Consider the following 13,732-nt stretch of genomic DNA (forward strand, 5'->3'; position numbering starts at 1 on the left):
GGAATAATTGCAGTTATTCCATGTGATTTTGAAGATTGGCTTTTCCATTTCTGCAAAAAAGACCGTGGGAATTTTGATTGAGATTGAACTGAGCCTGTAGGTTGCTTTGTGCAGTATTGCCATCTTAATATTAAGTCTTCCAGTTGCTGAACACAGCACGTCTCTATTTGTTTATGTCTTCCTTAATTCCATTCAGCAATGTTTTATAACTTTTAGTGTACAATGCTTTCACTTCCTTAGTTAAATTTGTTTCTAGGGGCCGGTCGCAGTAATCACACCTGTAATCCCAGCACTTTGGGAGGCCAAGGTGGGCAGATCACCCGAGGTCAGGAGTTCCAGACCAGCCTGACCAGCGTGGAGAAAGAAACACCTTCTCCATTGAAAGAAACTACAGAATTAGCTGGGTGTGGCGGCACATGCCTATAATCCTAGCTACTTGGTGGGGGCAGGGGTTGAGGCAGGAGAATCACTTGAACCTGAGAGGTGGAGGTTGTGGTCAGCCAAGATCGCACCACAGCACTCCAGCCTGGGCAATAAGAGCAAGACTCCGTCTCAAAAAAAAAAAAAATTATTCCTAGGTATTTTATTCTTTTGGATGCTAATATACATGGTTTTTTATTTTTATTTTTATTTTTGGAGATGGAGTCTTACTCTGTCGCAGGGCTGGAGTGCAGTAGCGTGATCTTGACTTACTGCAACCTCTGCCTCCCAGGTTCAAGCATTTCTCCTGCCTCAGCCTCCCGAGCAGCTGGGACTACAGGTGCATGCTGCCACGCCCGGCCAATTTTTTATATGTTAGTAAAGACGGGCTTTTGCTGTGTTGGCCAGGCTGGTCTCCAACTCCTGAACTCACGCAATACGCCTGTCTCGGCCTCCCAAAGTGCTAGGATTACCGGCATGAGCCGCCATGCCCAGCCGGAATTTTTTTTCTTAATTTGCTTTTTGTTTTTAGTATATAGGAGCATCTGATTTTTGTATGTTGATCTTGTACCCTGCAACCTTGCTGAATTTGTTTATTAATGCTAATCTTTTCCTGTGGAGTCTTCTCTATACAGGATCATGTCATCTGTGAATAGAGTTAGTTTTACCTCCATTTAAATTTGGATTTTTGGCTGGGCATGGTGGTTCATACCTGTAATCTCAGCACTTTGGGAGGCTGAGATGGGTGGATCACCTGAGGTCAGGAGTTCGAGACCAACCTGGCCATCATGGTGAAATCCCCGTCTCTACTAAAAATACAAAAATTAGCCGGGTGTAGTGGCGTGCACCTGTAATCCCAGCTACTGGGGAGGCTGAGGCAGGAGAATCACTTGAACCTAGGAGGCAGGCTACAGTGAGCCGAGATCGTACCACTGCACTCCAGCCTGGGCGACAGAGTAATAAGACTGCCTCAAAACAAACAAACAAACAAAAATTGGATTTTTGTTTTTCTTCTTCTTGCCTAATTACTCTGGCTAGAACTTGAATAGCAGTGGTGAAAGTAAGCCTCCTTCTCTTGTTCCTTATTTTAGGGGAACAGTTTTCAGTCTTTAATCACTCAGTGTAATGATAGTTGCACAGAATAGCAGTGGTGAAGAGGGCAGGGCAGGCACCCTTGTCTTTTTGCTTATCTTAGGGGGAAAGCATTTAGTCTTTCACTATTGACTGATGGTAATTGTGGGTTTTTCATAGATGCCCTTTATCATGTCAAGGAAGCTCCTTCCTCTTTCCTAGCTTTCTGAGTTTGTTTTTTTATCATGAAAGAGTTTCTACAATGCTTTGTGTCAACTGAAGTGATCGTATGGTTATTCCCTTTGTTCTGTTGATGTACGTGCTACACTGATTGGTTTTCTTCTATTAACTACCCTTTCATCCCTGGAATCAATCCCTCTTGGTCATGGATCTTAATATTTCCCCTTGGATTTGGTTTGTTGGTATTTTGATGGAGGATTTTCTTTTTGCATCTATACTCATGGGGTTATTGCTTGGTAGTTTTTTTGTGTGTGTGTAGTGTCTTTGTCTGGCTTTGGTATCAGCATCCAAAAGCCTGAGTGAGTTTAGGAAGTATTTCTTTTTTTTTTTTGAGGCGGAGTCTTGCTCTGTCACCCGGGCTGGAGTGCGGTGGCCGGATCTCAGCTCACTGCAAGCTCCACCTCCCGGGTTTACGCCATTCTCCTGCCTCAGCCTCCGGAGTAGCTGGGACTACAGGCGCCCGCCACCTCGCCTGGCTAGTTTTTTTGTATTTTTTAGTAGAGACGGGGTTTCACCGCGTTAGCCAGGATAGTCTCTATCTCCTGACCTCGTGATCTGCCCACCTCAGCCTCCCAAAGTGCTGGGATTACAGGCTTGAACCACCGCGCCCGGCCTTTCCAGGCTGCTTCTTAACATGAGCTCTCATTTCTTCCAGCTCCTGTGGCAATCACTGTCTTCATAATACATTTCTATAGTAAATAAAGCAAAATGTATATATTTAACTATAACTCCCCCCTTCCCCAAAATGTCATATATTTATATTTGGGACTTTTTCTGAATTTATGTCTTATTTTACAGAATGCCTCTCTGTATGGAACATAAAATTTCAAACACTACAGACTTCAAAAGAGTTACCACAAGGGACCAGTGGTCAAGTAAGTTTTTTCACTTGAGTACTTTCTCTGATTTAGTTATTTTGTTGTGTTTTGTTTTGCTCTGTTTTGAGATGAGACCTCACTGTGTTGCCCAGGCTGGTCTTTTACCCTTGGGCTCAAGTGATCCTTCTGCTTCAGAAATGTAGTTATTTTTGTGCCTAATAGATATGGTGTAAGGGAAGAGATCTCTTTGGACCTAAATATTTTGGCAGCTTTTCACACCAGGTGTGGTGGTGTGTGTCTGTAGTCCCTGCTACTGAGGAGATTGAGGCAGGAATATCTTTTGAGCCCAGGAGTTCAAGGCTACAGTGCTGTATGATTGTGCCTGTGAAGAGCTGCTACAGTCCAGCCTGGACAGCACAGTGTGATCTCATCTCTGTAAATAAATAAGTAAATAGCTTGACAGTTATTGATCAAATTAAGAGTTATTTTTTACCTGAGGGATTATGTTTAGTTTGGTTATTGTTGAAATCACTTCCAAAATTCTAAATTATTGCCCGAACAATTGGCTATTTAACAGCTTTTGTTTTTAGCTGCTCTTTGGTTTTGTCTTTTTACTTACGTATTTTGAACTATACCCTCAAGCTGTTACTTTTCCTAATAAACTAGTCTTTTAGATTATGCGTTAAATGTTACCATGAAATTACATAAAAATACTTAAAAGAATTAAAATTGAAGCTGAGCAGACTATGCACTTCCTGAGGCAGGGTTACTTGTGAGTTTTTTTCTCCAGTGTATTTTCGGTGCTTACCAAGGTGCACGGTAAGTTTTAGTTACTTAGCGAATGAATATTCATATACAAATAAAATGTAAATCAAGGCAACAGGATGTTTTGGTAATTTTAATTTGAGGATAAAGAAACAAGGTTTCGCCAGGCGCGGTGGCTCAAGCCTGTAATCCCAGCACTTTGGGAGGCCGAGACGGGCGGATCATGAGGTCAGGAGATCAAGACCATCCTGGCTAACACGGTGAAACCCCGTCTCTACTAAAAAATACCAAAAAAAAATAGCTGGGCGAGGTGGCGGCCGCCTGTAGTCCCAACTACTCAGGAGGCTGAGGCAGGAGAATGGCGTAAACCCGGGATGCGGAGCTTGCAGTGAGCTGAGGTTGCGCCACTGCACTCCAGCCTGGGCGACAGAGCCAGACTCCGTCTCAAAAAAAAAAACAGAAACAAATATTTCCTTGTTCTGTCAGGCTTTTTTTCACATACTTGTCTTATTTTTACAATCATAAGATATAAGGTGTTAAATTCCGATTTGTAAATTTAGTGCGTTAGAAGTTTGCCCATGCTATAGTAGCCTTAGTAGTTATTATGTTAATAGATGTATAATAGTGACCACATTAATTTTAAACAATTGAGGTTTTTAAAATGTATGTGTTGATTAGATTCTTCTGAGTTGAAAATATTCTTTAAATTATGCTTCATTCAGACGGGCAAAAATAAGAGCCTATTTAATAAGTTCTACATAGAAAATTCTTCTGGGAAGTTGCTTACTTTGCCTTGTTTTTAATACTGAGAGCTTATACAGTAAGTGATAAGGCTTTATTGAGTCAGACCTTAGAAGAGAAAAAAGTTTGCTTATGTTTTTGATAACTTTTTTTGTAGCTCTGGTATTATGGGGAAAATTTGTTTATGCTACATGGAAAATCTCTGACTGTGATTCCATACAAGTGTGAAGTGTCATCATTAGCAGGTGCTCTTGGAAAACTCAAGCATGGTCAAGATCCAGGTAGAAACTTATTTACGCTTGTTTTATTAATACAAACCATTTTATTAACCTCTAGTTTCATATAGATTCCCACAGCCTTCTCTTTGTAAAGCTTGTTTTTAATTTTGAAATTTACAACTGTTTATTGAAACTTGTGAACAGGCCAGGCATGGTGTCTCATCCCTATAATCCCAGCACTTAAGGAGGCAGAGGTGGGAGGATATCTTGAGCCCAGGACTTCAAGACCAGCCTGGGCAACATAGACCCTGTTCTCCACAGAAAAAGGAAAAAAAAAAGTTTGAAACTTGTGAACAGTCCAAATTGCAGGTCCTACTGCAAGCTGAAGAGCTACACTGTTTTGAATGCCAGTGTTCTTCTGACTTTTGGGGCAATGGGAGAACTCCTAAACAAAATCAGTAATACCTCCGTCCTCCCTTGTTTACTGATGGCCTCATCTGTTAGCTTCATGTTGTTGGACATAGAGCCTTTTTACTGTGTTATGGTTTACTTATCTGAGGTTATCAGTAGAATTACATGGACTTTAAAGCCTCTCTTAAATTGTAGGAGTGGTTTTTTTTTGTTTTTTGTTTTTTTTAATTTTCTTTGATTGTTTAGTTGGGCAAAAATCAGTAAGTCGAAACATTCCAGAAATTGTGCATTTTGCATTTTCTTAGGAACTCATGTCATGCCCCGTTTTGTAAACTGGGAAACACCTCAAGGATGTGGACTTGGATTCCAAAACTCAGAGCAGTCAAGAAGAATTGTAAGTTTCGTAGTTGAAATTGAAATGTTAGTGCAAATGTTGAAAAACAGAAAAAGACTGAATTATTTTAATGAATCATATCCTTACAACTCTTATAGCTTTGACTTTAATGACAGGACAGTTTGAGGCTTGAACCCAGTAACCTCACATTCTTTATCCAGAAATGCCCCAAGTTGTCTATTAGTTATATTTACTTTTAAAAGTTTTTTGTTTGTTTTTTTTTTTTTGTTTGTTTGTTTCTTTTGAGACGGAGTCTCGCTCTGCCACCCAGGCTGGAGTGCTGTGGCCGGATCTCAGCTCACTGCAAACTCCGCCTCCTGGGTTCACGCCATTCTCCTGCCTCAGCCTCCCGAGTAGCTGGGACTACAGGCGACCGCCACCTCGCCCGGCTAATTTTTTGTATTTTTTAGTAGAGACGGGGTTTCACCGTGTTAGCCAGGATGGTCTCGATCTCCTGACCTCGTGATCCGCCCGTCTCGGCCTCCCAAAGTGCTGGGATTACAGGCTTGAGCCACCGCGCCCGGCCCTACTTTTAAAAGTTTTTGATGAGAGCAAAAGTGTGCTTTGGGGTGTTTCATGCGCTCTAAATGTATATTGGATCTCTTACATTGTTTTGTGATCCTAATCGGTTTACTTAATTCCAGTTAAGGAGACGAAAAATTCAAGTGAGTTTACAGCCAGAGGTTCCACCATCCAAACAACTTTTGTCAACCATAATGGTAAATAAACAATATTGAAATATGAAAAACAAAACTCAAGTGTTTCAAAGAAATCACATCTACTCTCCATTCTGTCTTACTGTTATGATCATCTTGATAGCAATAGCTATAGCTAACATCTGTGTAGTATCTTAAGGGTGTCAGAGTTGATCCAATATTTTGGCTTCTTTGATGCTTGCTATCACCTCATGAGATTGATATGGTGTTAGTCTTCTCTCTTTCTCATTTAACTTTGCAGTGTCAGCTTCAGCTTTGCAGGAATGCATGATAACTGTTAGTCATTTGAGAAAATGTTGTGCTAGGAAACTTTTAAGTTCCAAGTGACATTCGTTAATGTGCCAAACTGAATTCTTGAATTCTGCCCTTTCAGGAAGATTCAGAAAAACACATTGAAGTAGAAGTACGGAAATTTTTGGCTCTGAAGCGGACACCTGACTTTCATACTGTCATTGGGGACACAGTAACTGGACTTCTGGAAAGGTGTAAAGCAGAACCATCATTTTATCCCCGGAACTGTCTGATGCAGCTTATCCAAACGCATGTGCTTTCTTACAGGTAGCTGTTTGTGTGTACCACACTGTACGTGCGTACCTCTTCTGACCTTGTTTTTTATAGTTCTAATCTTCTGGAACTCTGAAAAGGCTTATAAATGATCTGCAGTTGAGATTTTTCTTAATATGTAATAGTGATTCAGATTTTTTTGTCTTAGTTTGTGCCCCGACTTAATGGAGATTGCCTTAATAAAGAAAGATGTCCAGTTGTTACAACTCTGTCTCCAACAGTTCCCTGACGTTCCTGAATCCGTCACCTGTGCTTGCTTAAAAATTTTCTTGAGGTAAGTTAGACTCCCGTGGTCCTTTCTCTTCATTACATTTATAATCTGTTACGTTGTTTGATTTCCAAAACTTTGATGCTTAGGAAATGAAATTTTTCCCAAAAGTTTGGTGATAAGGATTAACCTCTTGTTCTGAATTAACATTGTAGCATTGGTGATGACAGTCTTCAAGAAACAGATGTCAGTATGGAGTCAGTTTTTGACTATAGTAATTCTGTGCATGATGAGAAAATGGAAGAGCAAACTGAAATTCTCCAAAATGGCTTCAATCCTGAAGAAGATAAATGCAATAACTGTGATCAAGAGTTAAATAAAAAGCCTCAGGACGAAACAAAGGAGAGCACTTCATGCCCTGTGGTACCAAAAAGAGCAGCTCTACTGTATCCTTTGACATAGAGCATCCCTCTGTTTCTCTTTATAGGGTATAGTTATATGCCAAGCAATAACTAAGGAGTAACTCCGTAATGTAAGGTTTTTCTTTCCTTTTCCAATTGTGTTTTGTTTCTGTTTGAAAATAGATTATGTTCAATGCTACATTAAGTAAGGTTTACTTAAACCTGTTTAATTTAACTAGGCCGGGCATGGTGGCTCATGCCTATAGTCCCAGCACTTTGGGAGGCCGAGGTGGGAGGATTGTCTGAGCCCAGGAGTCCGAGACCAGACTGGGCAACATGGCTAGACCCCCATCTCTACATCAGTTTTAAAAAAAGTAGCAGCAGCAGCAGCAGCTGTACTAACACAGAAGCTCTATCAATTCTGAAGATCAGTATTCTGCATAAATACCAATTAAAGTATTCCACATGATCTCCAATGATTAGGAGAGTGTTTGGCCATAGAGCTCTTCTAGAGACATAAAACTTTTGTATAAATTTAGAAAACTAACATTGAGGAAGGAGGTTACTCATAAGTTCAATAGAATAGCTTCTATTTATTGAAGTAAGATTTTCCTTTAGTCCTAAGTAATGCAATTCTTCATTCAGCATATAGCGAAACATTTCTTCTGCCTCATTTGAAAGACATCCCAGCACAGCATATCACAGTAAGTGTTCATACAAGTTGTATAGAATTTTACTTCTGGTTTAAATTTTGCTGTTTAACTCTAACCAGCTGTCAGGGCATTCTAAAGGTTATCAGATTCTTTCATGTGAATAAGAGGTTGCCCAGCTCTCATGGCAAAAAATTGTGCTGAGAAAACTCGAGCGATTCTAGGGTGATAGACCATGGCATATTCCTTGTGCCAAACTTGAAGGCCAAGTTAAGCTTCCTAAGTTATACATGAATAAACACTAAAAAGAATTGCTGAGAGAAGGGTTCTCTCTTCTCTACCTTTTATTAACAAACAATGAGCTCATCACCACCACTACCCCTAAACCAGATGAACTCCTCATTAATGAGAGGAACTGCATTTTATTCATTTTTGTGTCTCCAGATGTCTGGCGTATTTGTTTGATGTATAGTTAAATTGAACATTTTTTTCAGTCTTCGTGATGGGTTTATATAAGAAGATAAATTTTTTCTATCAAAGTGATAAATTGTCCATTTTTTTTCCACACAGCTGTTTCTCAAGTATTTGTATTTCCTGTATCTGAAGTGTAGCGAAAATGCTACTATGACTCTTCCTGGAATACACCCTCCTACCTTGAACCAGGTAAGATTATTTTTTTACTTTGATTTGGTGCTGGGAAAAATGTGTAAAAAAAAGTTGTATTCAAGGTCAGCACCTGCATTCAAGAGCTGACTTCTTGTTTCCTAGGCCATAAGAATCTCTTCCCTCATAAAACTAAACCACTGCAGTTAGAAATGGGGAGTGTCTCATTTAATAGATTTCTGGATCCATAATTCTACACCACAGAATTACAATTTATCTTAAATTCCTGATTCTTCATTATGACCCTTTTCCAAGAATTTGCTTAGCCTTGATGGGAGACAACAGGAAGGAACTGTAATATAAGTTGCCCCCTTAATAATCTCTTAAGACTAAGAGAATAGGCAGGGCCTGGTGACTCACGCCTGTAATCCCAGCATTTTGGGAGGCTGAGGCAGGAGGATAACTTGAGGTCAGGAGTTTGAGACCAGCCGGGCCAACATGGTGAAACCCCATCTCTACTTAAAACACAGAATCAGCCAGGCATGGTAATGCATGCCTATAATCCCAGATACTTGGGAGGCTGAGGCAGGAGAACTGCTGGAACCCAGGAGGTGGAGTTTGCAGTGAGCCGAGATCATGCCACTGCACTCCAGCCTGGGCGACAGAGCGAGACTCTCCTCAAAAAAAAAAAATAATAATAATAATACTTATAGGCCAGGCGCGGTGGCTCATGCTTGTAATCCCAGCACTTTGGGAGGCCGAGGTGGGCGGATCACGAGGTCAAGAGGTTGACACCATCTTGGCGAACATGGTGAAACCCCGTCTCTGCTAAAAATACAAAAATTAGCTGGGCGTGGTGGCAAGCACTGGTAGTCCCAGCTATTTGGGAAGCTGAGGCAGGAGAATCGTTTGAAGTAGGGAGGCAGAGATTGCAGTGAGCCAAGATTGTGCTACTACATTCCAACCCTGGGGATAGAGTGAGACTCTTGTCTCAGAAAAAAAAAAAAAAAAAAACTTACGTTGGGCGCGGTGGCTCACGCCTGTAATCCCAACACTGAGAAGCCGAGGTAGGCAGATCACCTGAGGTCAGGAGTTAGAGACTAGCCTGACCAACATGGAGAGACACCCCGTCTCTACTAAAAATACAAAATTAGCCAGGTGTGGTGGTGAATGCCTGTAATCCCAGCTACGTGGGAGGCTGAGGCAGGAGAATCACTTGAACCCAGGAGGCAGAGCTTGCGGTGAGCCCAGATGGCACCACTGCACTCCAACCTGGGCGACAAGAGTGAAACTCCGTCTCAAAAAAAAAATACTTATTTAAAAAACAGTAAGAAACATTTAAAAATAATGTATTTACCCTCCTACAAAGGCATGTCTATAGTTCCTTGTCTTTGGACATGTAAGAATTGGAGGCAAAGAAATGTGGACTTGGAGAAATCTGGGGCCAGCTTGCTCCCCGCAGGCTCAAGATCAACCTTCCCACATAGAAGCAGTAAAAACGATAAATTGTTTTGGTTTGGTAATATGTTATTCTAACAAAGGATTTTTAAACACTTAAATTGGCTCTTCTTCATTTAAAAAATAACTTTTTTTTTTTCCTTTTCAAGAAGGCAAGATCTCAGTCAACCACACTGGAGTGCAGTGGGAATCATAGTTTGGTGCAGACATGAATCCGGCCCTGAAGCAGTCCTCCCGGCTTAGCCTCCCAAGTAGTTGGGACTGCAGGTGTATGCCACCACACCACATGAGAATACAATTTTTTTTCCTTTTTTGAGATGGAGTCTTGCTCTGTCTCTCAGGCTAGAATGCAGTGGCACAGTCTCAGCTCACTGCAACCTCCGCCTCGCGGGTTCAAGCGATTCTCCTGCCTCAGCCTCCCAAGTAGCGGGGACTACAGGCACCCGCCGCTACGCCTGGCTAATTTTTTGCATTTTTAGTAGAGACGGGGTTTCACTGTGTTAGCCAGGATGGTCTCGATCTCCTGACCTCGTGCTCCGCCTGCCTCGGCCTCGCAAAGTGCTGGATTACAAGCGTGAGCCACCGCGCCGGGCCTTTTTTTTTTTTTTTTTGAGACAGAGCCTTGCTCTGTCGCCTAGGCTGGAGTGCAGTGGTGTGATCTTGGCTTACTGCAATCTCCGCCTCCCAGGTTCAAGCAATTCCCCTGCCTCAGCCTCCTAAGTAGCTGGGATTATAGGCCCCTACCACCACGCCTGGCTAGTTTTTGTGCTTTTAGTAGAGGCAGGATTTCACCATGTTGGCCAGGCTGGTCTCGATCTCCCAACCTCAAGATGATCCACCCGCCTCAGCCTTGCAAAGTGCTGGGATTACAGGTGTGAGCCACCGCACCCGGCCCACTCAGCACTGTATCAGACATTTCTTGGACCAGTAGACGTACATCTGCCTCATTCCTTTTAACCAGTGCATACTATTTCATTTTACAAATATAAATTAATGTAGCTATCATTCCTCTATTGATGGACATTTAAGTTGTTTACCATTTTTTGCTGTCGTAAATCTTCAGTGGGCATCTTTATGCAGATATTCTTGTATATTTATGAGAATGCCTGTTGAATAAATTCCCACAAGAGAAATTATTGGATGAAATGGTACATGCATTTTTAGTTTTCAAAATGCCAGACTTTCTGAAGAGTTGTGACAGCTACCACCAGCAAGGTCTGAAGCATTCTTTCTCACATTCTTACTGACACCCAGTTTTGTCAAACTTACTCTTTGCCAATCAGATGGGTAACAGGTGTTACCTCATTTTAATTTGCATTTCTTTGATAATGAGAGAAGGGAACCATTTCTTGTCCATTTATATTTGTTTTTGTGAATCTGCCTAGTCGGGTTCTTTGTCCATATATTTATTGCATTTCCTGTCTTTTGGTTTATAAAAAGTTCCTTTTATATTAAGGAAATTAGCCTTTTTCTATCAAATGCATTGTAAGTTATTTGTCCTTTTATTCTCTAGTATAATTTTTGACAGACACTTTTTCATGCTATTAAAATTAATTAAACTTTTCCTCTATGACTTCTTTATAGCTTATGTTATGTTTAAGGCCCTTCCCACTCTAAGATTATGAATAGTCACCAGCTTTCCCTACTACATGGTTTTATTTCTTGTGTTTAACTCTTTGATACATGTAGAATTTAATCTGGAATAAGGAGTTCCATAGGGATCAGCTCCCCCTCCCAAATGGATAACCAGTTTCCTGGGTGCTTTGATATTTGCACGTTAACTACACCATTGGAAGATGTAGGACTACACAAGAAACTTTCATAAATGCTTAGTAATAATTCTAGTTTATGGTAGTTCATCTATAATACACAACACCTTGTCCTTGGGGAAAAATGTATCTTGCAGAATAGAAGATGAGTGGTTATTTTGTTTTGTAACTGAAAATTATCGAAACTAAAAACTAAAATTTTTAAAAATAAAAAGGCAACTACTGGCCAGGCGCAGTGTCTCAAGCCTGTAATCTTAGCACTTTGGGAGGCTGAGGTTGGAGGATTGCTTGAGGCCAGGAGTTCAAGACCATCTTGGCAATAAGGCAAAACTCCATCTCTACAAAAATTGTTAAAAATTAGGCGGGTATTGTGGTGCGTCTGTAATCCCAGCAGCTCTGAATGATTGCAGCTACTCTGGGAGGCTGAGGCAGGAGATCACTTCAGCCCAGGTGTTTGGGGGCTCCAGTGAGCTATGAGTTGTGCCACTGCATTCCTATTCCAGCCTGGGTGGCATAGCAAGATCCCATCTCTAAAATATTTTTTTAATTAAAATAGATGTTTTAAAAGCCAGAAATGAGCCTTTTTCTATTTCGTAGAAATTCCTCCATCTCTAAACTAAAATGTTCAGATTTTATTTATAAAGACTTATTTTTCTTTTTTTTTTTTCTTTTTTTTTTTTTTGAGACGGAGTCTCGCTCTGCCGCCCAGGCTGGAATGCAGTGGCTGGATCTCAGCTCAGCTCACTGCAAGTTCCGCCTCCTGGGTTCATGCCATTCTCCTGCCTCAGCCTCCCAAGTAGCTGGGACTACAGGCACCCGCCACCTCGCCCGGCTAGTTTTTTGTATTTTTTTAGTAGAGACGGGGTTTCACCATGTTAGCCAGGATGGTCTCGATCTCCTGACCTCGTGATCTGCCCGTCTCGGCCTCCCAAAGTGCTGGGATTACAGGCTTGAGCCACCGCGCCCGGCCTATAAAGACTTATTTTTCTCATAACTGTTTGATATATTTATGGACTTGGTAAAGTGAATTAACCTGAAGTTAAATTTAAAATCTTAACTTTCCTTTTCCTATTCATCTTCAGATTATGGATTGGATATGTCTACTTCTGGATGCAAATTTTACTGTTGTTGTAATGATGCCAGAAGCAAAGAGGCTACTGATAAATCTTTACAAGCTTGTAAAATCTCAGGTTTGTGATTATTTGATATACACTGATTTTATTTGTACCCAAGTATCACCTGAATTACAATTTATTCTTAAAATTTGTCCTTACTTACTAATAGTGATGGAAGATTTGTTTCTATGTAGACATTATGGTAAAAGTTACTCTGAAACTTTTTTCTTTAGATATCTGTTTATTCCGAGCTCAACAAGATTGAAGTAAGTTTTCGGGAGCTACAGAAATTAAATCAAGAAAAGAATAATAGAGCATTATATTCAATTGAAGTGCTGGAGCTCTTCTGATATTACCAACTCTCCTTCATAGACATTTTATAAAGCTCTTTTATGTGAACTCTTGCTTCATCCAGGCAAGAACGGTGTTTCGTTTGTGACCATCTCGGTGTCAAGAGAAACGTGTCAGTGAGTACCTGGACCATCACTTACTGATGCTCCAGGGTAGGACTACAGGTTTCACACAAACCTATTCTAGGTTGTGGACATTGGTGCGGAGAGGTTCTGCAATTTTTTAAAAATATGTAACTGGGTTGATTTTAAGTAAAATTATTTGTGTATTGATAAAAGTCTAATTTCTTATGTGTTTTGAATTGCTTTTCTTTTAATAAAAAACAACCATTGAAGCAGTGATTCTAGCAAGAATGTAATTTTATCAGAGTCAGAAACTGCCCCTGCTCACTTGTTCCACAGCTCATCTTTCACACATTTGCAGTGTGTCTTCTGCATGGACCTCTTCTGCCACAAGCAGGCAGAGAGGGGTCCTCACACAGGCATATGCTTGCCTCCTGCCATCTCCCCTGTCCTTTAGGACAAATAAAAACTTCAAGTGTGGTTCTACAGCCCAGCTTTACAGAAAGAATCCAGACGGCTGAATTTACCTTGCAGTAGTGAAAGGCTGCGTTTTAGGTCAGGCACTGTATGTAAATTTTAGTCACACATGTGGCCATTAATAAACAGGTTCTCCTCCATCATTTTTAATCTCAGTAGGCCTTAATGAAAAGAAATCCCAATGGAACAGGGTAAAGTCTCTATTAATGATGACATTCTCAGCTGGGCACAGTGGCTCACGCCTATATTCCAAGCACTTTGGGAGGCCAAAGCGGGCAGA

At 40.9% G+C, this 13,732-nt stretch overlaps 1 protein-coding gene across 1 annotated transcript in view; it reads left to right on the forward strand.

The window, feature by feature from the left end:
- The window catches only part of NOL11 (nucleolar protein 11), a 34,205-nt gene extending 20,951 nt beyond the window's left edge, over positions 1 to 13,254 (forward strand). The window contains exons 7-17 of the mRNA XM_011930899.1: positions 2,530 to 2,606; positions 4,213 to 4,336; positions 4,990 to 5,078; positions 5,723 to 5,797; positions 6,168 to 6,352; positions 6,507 to 6,632; positions 6,782 to 7,012; positions 7,593 to 7,671; positions 8,188 to 8,280; positions 12,530 to 12,637; positions 12,796 to 13,254. Of these exons, the coding sequence (XP_011786289.1) occupies positions 2,530 to 2,606; positions 4,213 to 4,336; positions 4,990 to 5,078; positions 5,723 to 5,797; positions 6,168 to 6,352; positions 6,507 to 6,632; positions 6,782 to 7,012; positions 7,593 to 7,671; positions 8,188 to 8,280; positions 12,530 to 12,637; positions 12,796 to 12,912 (1,304 nt within the window). The 3' untranslated portion in view covers positions 12,913 to 13,254. The remainder of the gene's footprint in view (positions 1 to 2,529; positions 2,607 to 4,212; positions 4,337 to 4,989; positions 5,079 to 5,722; positions 5,798 to 6,167; positions 6,353 to 6,506; positions 6,633 to 6,781; positions 7,013 to 7,592; positions 7,672 to 8,187; positions 8,281 to 12,529; positions 12,638 to 12,795) is intronic.
- The last annotated feature ends 478 nt before the right edge of the window (positions 13,255 to 13,732 follow it).

This window comes from Colobus angolensis, unplaced genomic scaffold, assembly GCF_000951035.1.
Source record: "Colobus angolensis palliatus isolate OR3802 unplaced genomic scaffold, Cang.pa_1.0 Scaffold1, whole genome shotgun sequence".
Taxonomy (NCBI): Eukaryota; Metazoa; Chordata; class Mammalia; order Primates; family Cercopithecidae; genus Colobus; species Colobus angolensis.